Source organism: Camelus ferus, chromosome 23 (assembly GCF_009834535.1).
Source record: "Camelus ferus isolate YT-003-E chromosome 23, BCGSAC_Cfer_1.0, whole genome shotgun sequence".
Lineage (NCBI taxonomy): Eukaryota > Metazoa > Chordata > Mammalia > Artiodactyla > Camelidae > Camelus > Camelus ferus.
Window position 1 is genome coordinate 16,644,310 of NC_045718.1, and position 11,920 is coordinate 16,656,229.

An 11,920-nucleotide genomic window follows, 5' to 3' on the forward strand; every position below is an offset into this window, starting at 1 on the left:
GTGAGCAGCCTGTGGGAAAACCGCAAGATTAGTCAGGGGATGTTACTACCGCGGGCTGGGTGGGAGGCCAGAAGCACCCTGGGATCAGGAATAAATGACCTTGGGTAGGAGGGACCGTCTGACTGCTGGGTTCACACCCACTCAGAAGGCTCCCAGCCTCCATCAGAAGAGAGAGAAGTGTGGGTGAGGTGAGTTAAGATGGATGAAGGATGGGAGGGAGGGGCATCAAAAGGGGAGCCGGAAGCCAAGCATCCTGGAGTTGGGCCAGGAGACCAGAACAGCCAGGAAGAGGGAGCACCGGGCCGCTTGGCCCCCCTGCAGCTGTGGAGAGGAGAGGCCAGCCCCACTTCCCCACGCCTGCCCGCCCTGAAACTGGAACCTGGGTTCTAGGACTGCCAGCAGTCTGGCACGCTAGGCTGCTTTCTGAGACCGCAGGTGTTGCTGGGCCCGGAGGCAGTGCTGGGGTCTGCGTGTGGAATGAGAGCAGCATAGAATTTCAAGCTGGAAGAGCCCTGATAAAGCATCATCTTGCCTGTCTGTACCTGAGAACAGTGGTTTTCAAAGCGGAGGTGCCCAGACCAGCAGCGCCTGCATCACACGGACTGGTTAGGAATGCAGCTACTCCGACTCTGCCCGGGCCTGGTGAATCGGAAACCCTGGGAGTGAGGCCGTCTGTTTTTAACAAGCCATCTAGGGCTCCTTGAAGATGGCCACATAAATGAATTCGGAGGCCTGGGGAAAAGTGAGCCTTTACCCTCCACACCCCTGCGGCCCTGAGGGTTTCCAGAATGTCACCAGACTCATCAGGTTTTTAGGCCCAGAGAGCAATGAGAAGATGCGGCCACCTTTTTTGTTAAAGAGGAATCCCTGTTCATTTTCTCTCATAATGTTCCCTGGAGTCTGGAGGACCTCCTTGGAACTGACTTGCTTCACACGGGAGGAGTTCTAAATTAGTCCCCTGCTCTTTGAGGAACGTTCTAGGAGTGAAGGATCGGTCCCACGAGGAGGGAGAGGCTGTAGGCTCAAAGGCAGAAACTGCAGCCAGGACGTGGGGGTGACGGGTTGTGGTGCTTCCTCAGCACAGTCTAGGAAGACTTACTTGTTACTACCTACTTACTGCCAGAGGGAGAAACTTTAGAAGTGAACTGGGGGAGGGTATAGCTCAGTGGGATAGTGCATGCTTAGCGTGCAAGAGGTCCTGGGTTCAATCCCCAGTACTTCCATAATAAATAAATAAATTTTAAAAAAGGGGGGGGGAAGAAGTGAACGGAGTTTTTCTCTAGTTTTCAGGAAGTGAGAACTTCCTGGTGCCCCTCATCATACACTCAAGACCTGGAAATAAGGAAGAGAAATGGCTTTCCTAGTAACTTCCCTGCTCATTCTCGACTCTCCTCCACCCTGGGTGATTTTAGACTCCATGCATTTTGTCAAGAACTTGACCCAGCTCTCATCCCCTACCCTCTTGCCGAGTCCAGCCCACAGCAGACTTTCTTCCCCTGCTCTCATTCTCTCGTTTCCCACTTGTTTCCATGACTCATCCCCAACTTTCTCACCTGTACACAGACTAAACCACAAAGCAACCAGAGGCATCAAGCAAAATGAGAAGGAAGGAAAGAAAGTACTGCTTATTAATCACTCCTTATTTCACTGAAACCTCATGCAACTCCGTGAAGCATATAGACCATTATCCTCAATTTATAGATTAGGTAGCTGGGGCTTAAAGAGATGAGGTAATTGCCCAGGGTCACGCAGCTACCAAGTGTCAGAGCTGGTTTTCAGATCCAGTTGTCCTGATGCTAAAGCCCAGAGTTTCCTTTCCACCACACTCCCTCCAGGAGCTAACTCACCTAGAGGAACTGCCCTTGAGGAGTTGAGTTGTTTTCAATTTCCAAAAGGATTTATAAATTCAAATTGGCTTCCCTTTGTCTCAAGATACTGTAAGTCCCATGTAGTTTTTGTAGCAGGAGCTAGGCTAGAGAACCCCATTCTCAGCATTTGTCTGTAGTGTGTGATCAGGACCTAGAGAGTGTGAGATAGATTCCATGGCCTTGCTCCAAGGAAGCTGCATGGAAGAGAAGACAAGAATTTTGGAAGCAAAGGCTGAGGTCCCGGTTACTCTTGCCTCTGTTGCAGTGACAGCCCTCACGGGGAGACTACCTCGGCTGAAGACGCAGCCCAGGACGTGGCCGCAGAGCATCACACGAGCGATGACGGTACGGGGTCCTGCTAGGAGTCCGTGGGGCTGCTGGGGATGAAGCAGAATGAAGGGATTATGTCTCCTGTACTCCTGATGAACCTACCTGCCCAGCAGCCCCCCTGAAGACAGGCAGGGAGTCCTCCTGCCTCTCAACTTTCTTCTTTCCCTTTTCTTGGAGAGACAGCCCACCTTCTCAAATAGAATGATCTCTATTAAACCAGAGGTGACGAGCTGGACCTTCACCCTTACCCGCTCTGCCCCCAACTCCCTGCCCCTCGCCCACCTCCCTGCTCCTTGTATCATCTGGCTATCTCACCAGCAGAGTGTCGGTCCCTCGTCACAGCCCAGGCTCCTGCCAGGTAGCTGGAGACCAAAGTGCAGGAGAGCTCAGTTGAAAAACAGTGAGCCCGGGGAGTAGTGAAGCTGGGTGCCAAGAACCCAGCAGAAGCAAGCCAGAGGAGGGTGGGAATCAGGACGCAGAAACCACATGCTCTCACGCCTGCCGACTGGAAAAATTGACCCTTTCCAAAGCACAGACATGGGAGCGCTGCGCGGCCCGGCGGGGGTGCATGGAGAGCTGGAATGCGCGCAGCTGTCATCCATGGGCCTCGGCGGTGCCCATGATTTATTAAGGCCTGTCCGGCCAGCACATTCCCCCTCCTTCCAACAGTTCTGCACCTCCATTTCTGATCACTTGCACTCTGGATGTCTCAGCAGCTGACTGGGGGCGGGCCTCAGAATTTTCTGGGCACAAGAATGAAATGGCCCAGTCTGTGGCGCTTTCCCTGCTCCCTGCCTTGCTGGGAATTCTGCAATTCTAGGCCACCTTTTAAAGGAGAAGCTAAAAAAAACATCGGGCCACTTATTTGGCTCCTGAGGTCAGATGGATCAATATGGTAATTAGTCACACTGCGGGAGGCGAGCAGATGAACTAGGGAAATTCGTATTTGGTTAGAGCCTACGTGTGCCCAGCACGGCTAGAGGCTTTCTATGTGCCTCATCTCTTAATCCTTAGTGAAATAGATAGAGCTGCTATTTTATAGTTGAGAAAACTGAGGCCAGAGAGGTCCAGTGCCATACCCGAGGCTGTACGGACCTGAAATTGGGATGTTTAGACAGGCCCTGGGTAGTGAAGTCTGCAGCCCTGCCCTTTCCGGTGCAGATGCACCAGCCCCGGCTGTCTTGTCCCACCAGCCCCGGCTGTCTGGACGTAATCTTGTTTGCAAGCAGCCTTTCTCTCCACTGCTCAGGATATATCTGACTTTAACCTCAGGTTCCCGGTTTCTGGGAGTCTTCTTTTTGCTCTCTCACCTCTACCTGCAGACCAGCACCAATAATGACAATGGTGACAATAATGACCATGGCTAACACATACATAGTATTTAAGCTGGGCCCTCCCTGTTCTGAGCACTTTTACAAGTTGTTATTTATTGAAGTCTCATGCCAACTTCATGAAAAAAGCATTATTGTTATCCCCGTTTTACAGATGAGGATATGAACTCCCACACAAAAGTAAAAATACATTACCTTTGCAAACCCCTTTTAAATTTTCAAGTCGCTTGCATGTGCATTTTTCCATATAGTGTCCACAAAATATATTTCCATATTTTGCTCCTCAGAAAGTTGATTGATTGGGCAAGTTATTTTTCTTTTTATAGAGGCTAAAACCCATGTTCTAGTAGGGGGATTGGATACCATAAATAAGTTATTTAAAATACAATATAAGAGTTCTAAGTTAATGGAATTATTTTATAGTCAGAAAGGAAATAACGCTTACAAATACAGCCTGGCAGGTTCGATGATAGGGGTTGGCATAAGAGCTATGGAAACACCAAGGAAATTAGTACAGGAAGCAGGTGATGTTTGAGTTGTGATTCAATGTGTTCCATCAGGCAGGTGGGAGAGGGGGGATTCCAGGTGGAGGGAACAGCATGAGCAAAGGCAAGGAAGAGCATATGAGTGCTTTCAGGGAGCTGCACCATCTGCATGGGAATCTGCTTTATAGATCATTAATGACTTATTTTCACACTGGGTTGTCTTCCCCCCACTGCAAGTTCAGATAATTGAACTTTTCCGCCCAGTTTCCTGAGTCACTGAGTCCCAGCAACATGTGTTTCCTTCTTTTCCACCCCTCTCAGAGTGTGAGCCCATCGAGGCCATTGCCAAGTTTGACTACGTGGGCCGGACAGCTCGAGAGCTGTCCTTCAAAAAGGGGGCATCCCTGCTGCTTTACCAGCGGGCTTCCGACGACTGGTGGGAAGGCCGGCACAACGGCATCGACGGACTCATCCCCCATCAGTACATCGTGGTCCAAGACACGTACGTTGGGTCCCCTGCACCTTTAGGGGTCCCTGGCTGCACTGTGGGAGTGAGACTTCATTTCTGGAGCCCAGGAGAATGAGGGAAAGCAACCCCTAGGAGGCGCCAACGTGGCCCTGAAGTTTCAGCTTCCTTGAAGGGTCCCCAGACTCGGTGGAGAATTGTTTTTTAACTTCTCCACCCTCTGCTCCCCACTGCCAGTCACATCTCCACCACCCTCCCCACCCCTTGTCATTTTAGAAACTTGCCAGCCAGCGCTCATCCACACTTACACCTGATGAGTGATAATGAAGGCTTATTATTTGACCACCTGTATTGCCTTTCTGGAAAGATCAGGTTGGGAAAACATTTTGACTTCCCTTTCTTTTTTTAAAAACAACTATGCTCACCCCAACCTGCTGGGCCACTAATGGCACTTTCCCACTTGCAAATGAAAATGTTGAGCGCATTTTCTAGGAGAAGTCTAGCTTAAGCAGCCTTGTGGAAATAACCCAGCTCATTTAACCCAGATGAGGTTGACCTGGGGAGAGACAGGGAAGAGGAAGGGAAAGGATGTCAGGAAACACAGGGAACATGGACTGGTCCCAGAAAGACTTCATTGCATTCATCAGTTGGTTCCCACGCTTTGAGCGATGTCTCCCGGGCAAGAAGGCTTTTACCTGTGGCCCCCAAAACCTGCCTCCCTGCCACGTTGCCTGCCTCTGCCCCTGCCTCCCTCCCCTTGGATATGATGCTCTCTGTTTTTAGCCCTCCCCTTAATATTATTTCTTAAAGGTTGATATCCTGAGTGAGTCTGCATCCTCCCAGCCTCTCCCCAGCTTGTTCTGCAGGGAGATCCTCCCTCTGTTGATAACATCGCATCCCTGGTGGCCATCTGTGTGTGGACAGGACCCTCCCAAATTTAGCATTATGACTTCACTGCGGGACCGAGAGAAGATGAATGGTGGGGGAGAAGGGGCTTTCTTTGTCATCAGTAGCCAGAGGGGCCAGGAAAGCAGTGGAGAGACGTGGGACCGGCTTGGACGCTCTTAAGCGGGGCTGGATGCCCTACGACAGAGTGTGGCGGTGTCCTGCCTCAACGCCGGCATCTCCAGAGCCACGGCAGAGCCGACTGTCCTCCCCCAGCCGTGCTCGGGACCTCAGCACATAAACCGCCACCTGGACCAGCTGCCTCCTCCTGCAGGAGGTGGCCCAGCACAGCTGCCCCAGGAAAGCAGCGAGGGGGTAAAAGGCAGATGCCTTGAATCCAGGTGTCCCCTAGCCCAGCTTTCCGGAGGAGCTGAGGATCCCGCAGAACTCAACAGGATTATTTATTTCTATTTAAACGCCCCTCCAAAGGCCCGTAGCTTTCCTCGCCTGCGCTCCCAGAGCTAGCCCAGCCAGGCGTTGCCGCTGCCTCCAAGCCATCGCGGGGTCGCGTTGTGTCGGGAGGGCCGTCTTGCCGATTTAACACTGCTTTTTGTGTTGTTGTTTCCCCTTCCTGCCTGCCCGCCTGCCCCTTCTCCCCCAGCGAGGACGGTGTCGTGGAGAGGTCCAGCCCCAAGTCTGAGATTGAGGTCATTTCTGAGCCACCTGAAGAAAAGGTGACAGCCAGAGCGGGGGCCAGCTGTCCCAGTGGGGGTCATGTAGCTGATATTTATCTTGCAAACATCAACAAGTAAGCTCTGCTTTTCATTTTCTGCTCCCCTGAATGACTCGCAACACCCAGCCTCACCCTCTGGCCTAACCGTCCCCCCCAATTCCTGTGCTGCACATAGGACCCCCGGCCTCACCTCGACCCAACATCTTGCATGTGCTCGTGGCTGCTGCAAGGCGGACAGGGCCGAGGAAACATCCAGAGGCCTCGTCGGCAGGCCGGGGGTCCGGCCAGTGGCAGTTATGCTGAGGATGGGTGTGCCTCTCTGTCCCCACAGCGTCTGTCCGCTCAGACCTTCCAGGCCATCTGACTGCTAAAACTTTGGCCAGTAACTTCGTGCAACTTGGTTCTGTACTATTTCTCAAAGGTGCCTTCTTTTTTCCAATTTGGACTCAAATAATAGTCTTTGATGTTTTCCTTGGCCCTTGTCTGTCCGAAGCTCTAAAGTCTCATGTGTCTTCTACCAGGCTTGTGTTACCCGAGACGGTTTATGTAGATATCACATGTCTCTTTCTCCCTCATCCTGCCTTCGCTCCCACGGAGGAAAGGAGCCCACTGCTCCCTCCAGGAAAGCTTTGTCCTGAGCTCTCTATTCATTGTCTAACCCCCAGCTCCCCTTCCCCCTGCCCTTTCACACCAGTAGAAATAATTTGCCATTTTTCCCCCATTGCTTTAGCCCTGTGTATTATCGTTCCCTATTCAGTCCCTTTGCAGATTCCCACTTGTGTCCAGCAGGCTCGTAGCTCTGCCCCGCAGCTTTCATTGTGGCTATTAGCAACATCCTGGGGTTTTAACTCCACCCACACCCGATCTGGCCGTCTAGAGGGATTCCACGCCTGTGTGCTGCTGCCTCCCCTAGAGACATTCAGGTTATTGGAGAACTAATCTCATCTCAAGGGGCCAGACACCAAGTCCCAAAGCCTACAGACCTCTTTCCGCCAGACCCCGAAACCTGGCCCAGAGCCAGCAGGATGACAAGCCCCAGGGCGCTCCTGATGAATATGGATTGGAGATGATGTACAGTTTTTATTCCCCTCTGGCTTTGGAGGAATGAAATGATTTGCACATTGAAAACCTGTTAACCATAGCCTCTGGACACTGAAACTGGAAGGAGAATAAAAGATGCTTGTTGTTTTGAAACTGCACCAGGTCGCCCAGATCTCTTGGCTTTTTTCCAACCAGACAGTAGCAGGGGGAGTGGTTGGGGCACGTGGCTCTTTTCCATCTCTTTCACCCTCTAGATAGTAAAGTCGCTCATTCAGCTCACTTAGTCACTGTAGTTATAATTTAAGTCAGACTGGTTAAAAAAAAAATAAAAGACTGAGAATTTTAGTCATTTCCCTCCAGCATAGTGCCCTGTTGGGAGGGCAAGCTAGTAAAACGTTAACTGTGGGCTAATCACATTTTCTTCCTTATTTACAAGTCTACATTAATTATAAGCCTATAATCAGAAGGTGGTTAAGCCTGTAATTAACCCAGAAACCAAGGTGGGGTCGGTGAAGGGAGAGGTAGATGATTAGTTAGGTACATATTTTTAAGCCATCTTATATTTGTTGCCAGTTGTAGAGTAATAGCTGGAATAGTCAAAAGATGAACATCTGGTGGAAAGTCAGGGTGGTTCCCGTGAACTCCCTGCTCGGTGGAATCAGGATGAGGTCTTGCAGGACACGTTCTGCTTGGACGCCAGCAGGTCGGTGGGTGAGCGGCAGCCCTTGGGCATGTTCTGCCCTTAGGACTGACCCTGCCTTCCAGCCAGCCGTGCCTCCAGCCCACACAGCACTCCTCCCAAGCTCCTTCTCTTTCCTGAGTGCCCCCCAGGTTCTGTCTCACCCCTGGACCTCCTCATCTGCTGTCTCCTCACCTGGTCAACTCCTGTCCCTTCAAGACTGAATCCGAAGATGTGCCTCTTCGGGTAAAGCCTTTCTGATACCCCTGAGTGCCTCTGATACCCCTGCATTAGGCGCCCTTGAATTCCGAAAGCAGCCTCAGGACTCAAGCTGCACTTGGATCCCTACCAGGCTGAGCTCCTTGAAACCAGGAACTCTGTCTTCCTGCCTCCACATCCCCGGGGCCTGGCCCCTAACAGCCACTCCATAAATCTGCCTCCTCAGCAGTTTTGCCTTGGTGAGTCAGCCCTCCTCAAGTGGAAAAAGGAAATCGGCAAAGAGTTATTAGGGTGTGGCGTTTCAATTCAGTTCCATGCATTTATTGAGCACCTACTGTTGTGCCAAGTACCTGTGCTGGTTCTTCAGAGAGGAATAAGATGACCCCTGGCCTCGGAGCTCACAGTCTGGCAAGGTGAATACCATATAGACAGGGGACTAAAACGTGGTGCCATCCATGTCCTGTAGGAACGGAAGAGGGAGTGATCGAGTCTGCCTGCTGATGGGGGTGGGTGCTGAGGAAGACTTTGCAGAGGAAGAGAAATCACTCTAGCTGGGTCTTGTAAGACTGTGAGAACATCCTTTATCCATGCGAGAATGGCTGACACCCAAGTCTAAAGCCGTGGAGCAGGCAGCCTCACTGAGTGGCTACTATGTGTCAGATGCCAAACCTGGTCCCAGGGATGTATATGGAGGAAGACCTTCCCAGGGAACAGGACCAGGACTGGCTTAGAAACCTGACCCTGCTACAGGACGAGCTCCCCAATCTTCAGGTCCTACCCCTTTCCTTGTTCCTCCCTCAGCTCCCGCCTCGGCCTCAGTGGACCGTAGTAGATTCGAGATCAGAGCTGCCCAGCTGCACTCCCAAACCAGAAGTTTCATTGCCTCTTAGATTAGGTCCTTTAGAATCTGATTACAAGAGAAAATGAAATTATTCTGCAGTGGGCAACACCCATACGGATAAGACTCTGCCAAACCATTTCATCTGAGAGCCTTAATGGTCTGGAATAAACTGTCCCAGAGCCAGGGTTCAGCCCATGCTGGGTGGCATGGGGTCACAAGATGTATTTCCACCCTAGGAAATGCACAAATTTGGCCCTCACGCTGCAGCATTGCAGCCTCTTGAAAAATACTCTGTTCCATGTCTGCAGCATAAGTGATAAACAGCTTCTTGCCAAAGCCCAAAATAATTCCAGTTTTGTAAGTGGACTAGGAAAAATGCTTAAACTTTGGGAAAGTCAACTCTCCTCTTACCAGCAATTCCCTGCCTCCTTGGCAACGGTGAGAATTTTTCTCCTACCTGGGACCTGGTTGCTGTTCAAAGCAGGCAATAAGGGTGCCTTTCCGTGAATCTGTCTCCTGTTAGAAACTTTTGCTTAATCAGACGTTTTTCCTGACAGCACCTTACATCTTGAGACCTCAAAGCCCACAACCACCAAGTAAGTATGCATTTCTCTTTTGTCCAGGTCAGGGGTGGCAGGGGGACAGAGACTTGGAGAAAACATGGGAAGGTGAAACAGGAGGGAACGTGCCCTGTGTCCTCTCCTTGCAGAAGCCCCTGGGTGCCACCATCTGTCCCTCTCACTCGTCCTAGCTTCCTCGGAGCCAAGGCTCCCTGATCATACTGCCCTTTCTGTTTGTCATTGAAGGCAAAGGAAGCGGCCGGAATCTGGGAGCATCCGGAAAACGTTTCGGAGCGACAGCCATGGGCTGAGCAGTTCCCTGACTGATTCCGCCTCCCCGGGGGTGGGGGCTGGCTGCCGCCCATCTTCCCAGCCCATCATGAGCCAGAGCCTCCCCAAGGAAGGGCCAGATAAGTGTTCCATCAGTGGGCACGGAAGCCTCAACTCCATCAGCCGCCACTCCTCCCTGAAGAACCGGCTAGACAGTCCCCAGATCCGGAAGACGGTGACAGCAGGGAGGTCAAAAAGCTTCAATAACCACCGGCCCATGGACCCCGAGGTGATTGCACAGGTAACTGGGGGCTCTTGGATGAACAGCTCCAATGAGTTTACACTGGTCACGACTGCTTAGTGCAGCCCATGCTAGTTGTGACAGCACTTGAAACAGAACGGTGCTTTGTACATTATCCAACGATTTCAGGGACTGATGGACATCTAGACCTGATAAGACAGCTTTCCAAGAAATCTGTTGATCCCTCTCTCCCCGAGAAGAACTTAGAATAAAAGAATACAGGCTTCTTGCTCATATACGGGCTATTTGCAGGGCTGCTGTTGTTTTGAAAGCCAGTAGTTACAGATAGCATATTTTTGATAGAATCCATTCAGCCTGAGTTTCAGGTCTTGAGACCCTGGTAGGCTTCAGTGAAGCTGCCCAAGTGGTGAGGCTCAGCAGTAGTTCTGGCCGCACTTCCGTATCACTGTGCCAGTCCCATCATCCCCGAGGCTAAGCTCTGGTGCCTAGTGATTGACCAGTGATCAGTCTGCTCCTGGTCTTGAAGGCCCCAAATTACTCTGCCCCCCCGGGGCTTGGGTACCAGAAGGGTTTCCAGCCCAAGTCTCCAGAGGCAGTGGAGCTGAGCCTCCTGGTTACAGGGTCTTCCTTTGGTGTATGCACCACACTGACGAGTCTCTGTTTTCCATGAAACATTAGAGATCCAACCCCACCTCTAAAAATCCGACTTCCGGGGCCACTCCAAGCAGTTCACTCAGACGTCTCTCCCAACTCTATAATTTTCATTAGACCAGGTAGGAACCAAGGGCTCACTGTTGCCCTTTCATGTCTCAACCGAGTTGAGATGATCCTCACCCCAGCTTGGAGGGGGCAATAGAGGCTGGGTGTGGTCTCTATTGGCTTAATTGTGGTGCTCTGCTTAGGGAAGGTGAACCTGGCAAGCACAGTATTAAGCTACAGGCCTGAGATGTCTTGCTTTGCTGGCCTTCTGTTTCTGTGCCTCTCCTTAAGCTCTTGGCTGCAATCTGCCTGGCACCACGGGAATCCTCCCGGCTCCCTCTTTGGCCCGGTGTTCATAGGAATGTCAGAACAGGTACACAGCGGGGACAGACTCCAGCTGCAGAGCAGGACTGAGGAAGGAGATGGAGTTCTTCCTGAGCGTTGTTAAGGTTTGAGAACATCAGACGATGAGTGAAATTGAGCCCCTGTCAGCAGAGAGCATGGATCACCCTGTAACACAAAGAAGCCTTAACCAGGGGCCTTTGCTTGAAACACGCAGTCTTTCAATGTGAGTTTAATCCCAAGAGAGGAATCATGTGGTGGCTTTGGGGGCGCCAGACAAAGTGCGTGGGGAGGTGGGGAAGGGGCTGGGAGGTCTCCCTGGGAGGCCGCTGGCTGCATACAAAAGGTCTTTGGTTCTGCCTGGAGCCCCCTGAGCTAGGACTGCTTTTCCTAAGCTCTGGTGTGTTCCAGTGTGACTCGCAGGAGATTCACCTGTGTGGGCTCTGGCTCCCTCTCTTGGTCACTCCTTGGCCCCCTCTCGTGGTGATGGGTAGAAGGAAATGGCTTCATCAAGATGGGCACTTGGATGGGGTGGAGTGGGGGCCAGCATCCTGATGAATCCTCAGGGCCAGGACTCCTGAACCTTCCCTCAACCCCTGAGGAGGAAGGACTAACCCTCTTAACCTTTCTTAACCTTTGGCCTTGAAGTCCAAAATAATAAAATTCATATTTCACCTCTACTACTTTAAAAAAAAAAAGTTTATTATGTACAGTTTCAAGCATATACAGAAGTAGAGAGAATTGGGTAATGGATCCCACATCCTCGTGACCAAACTCCTGATCACGCTTAGTCCATCCACCTTTCCTCTCCCCACTGGACTACATGTCATCTCGTCCAAAAACACATCAGTGCACATGTCTAAACCCTGAGGACACTATTTCAAAAACATCTCAACCACTCTATGTAAA

General features: G+C 51.4%; 1 protein-coding gene across 11 annotated transcripts in view; it reads left to right on the forward strand.

The window, feature by feature from the left end:
* Positions 1 to 11,920, forward strand: part of SRGAP2 (SLIT-ROBO Rho GTPase activating protein 2) — a 233,413-nt gene that overhangs the window by 217,924 nt on the left and 3,569 nt on the right. For 4 of the 11 annotated variants that reach the window (XM_014557240.2, XM_014557241.2, XM_032467045.1 and 1 more), the window contains 5 exons: positions 2,134 to 2,213; positions 4,336 to 4,516; positions 6,027 to 6,173; positions 9,436 to 9,474; positions 9,685 to 10,009. In XM_014557240.2, the coding sequence (XP_014412726.1) occupies positions 2,134 to 2,213; positions 4,336 to 4,516; positions 6,027 to 6,173; positions 9,436 to 9,474; positions 9,685 to 10,009 (772 nt within the window). Of the gene's footprint in view, positions 1 to 2,133; positions 2,214 to 4,335; positions 4,517 to 5,290; positions 6,174 to 6,273; positions 7,298 to 9,435; positions 9,475 to 9,684; positions 10,010 to 10,648; positions 10,744 to 11,920 lie in introns of those variants that run through there. The other 7 variants (XM_032467042.1, XM_006182272.3, XM_032467043.1 and 4 more) reach the window with 6 other exon arrangements.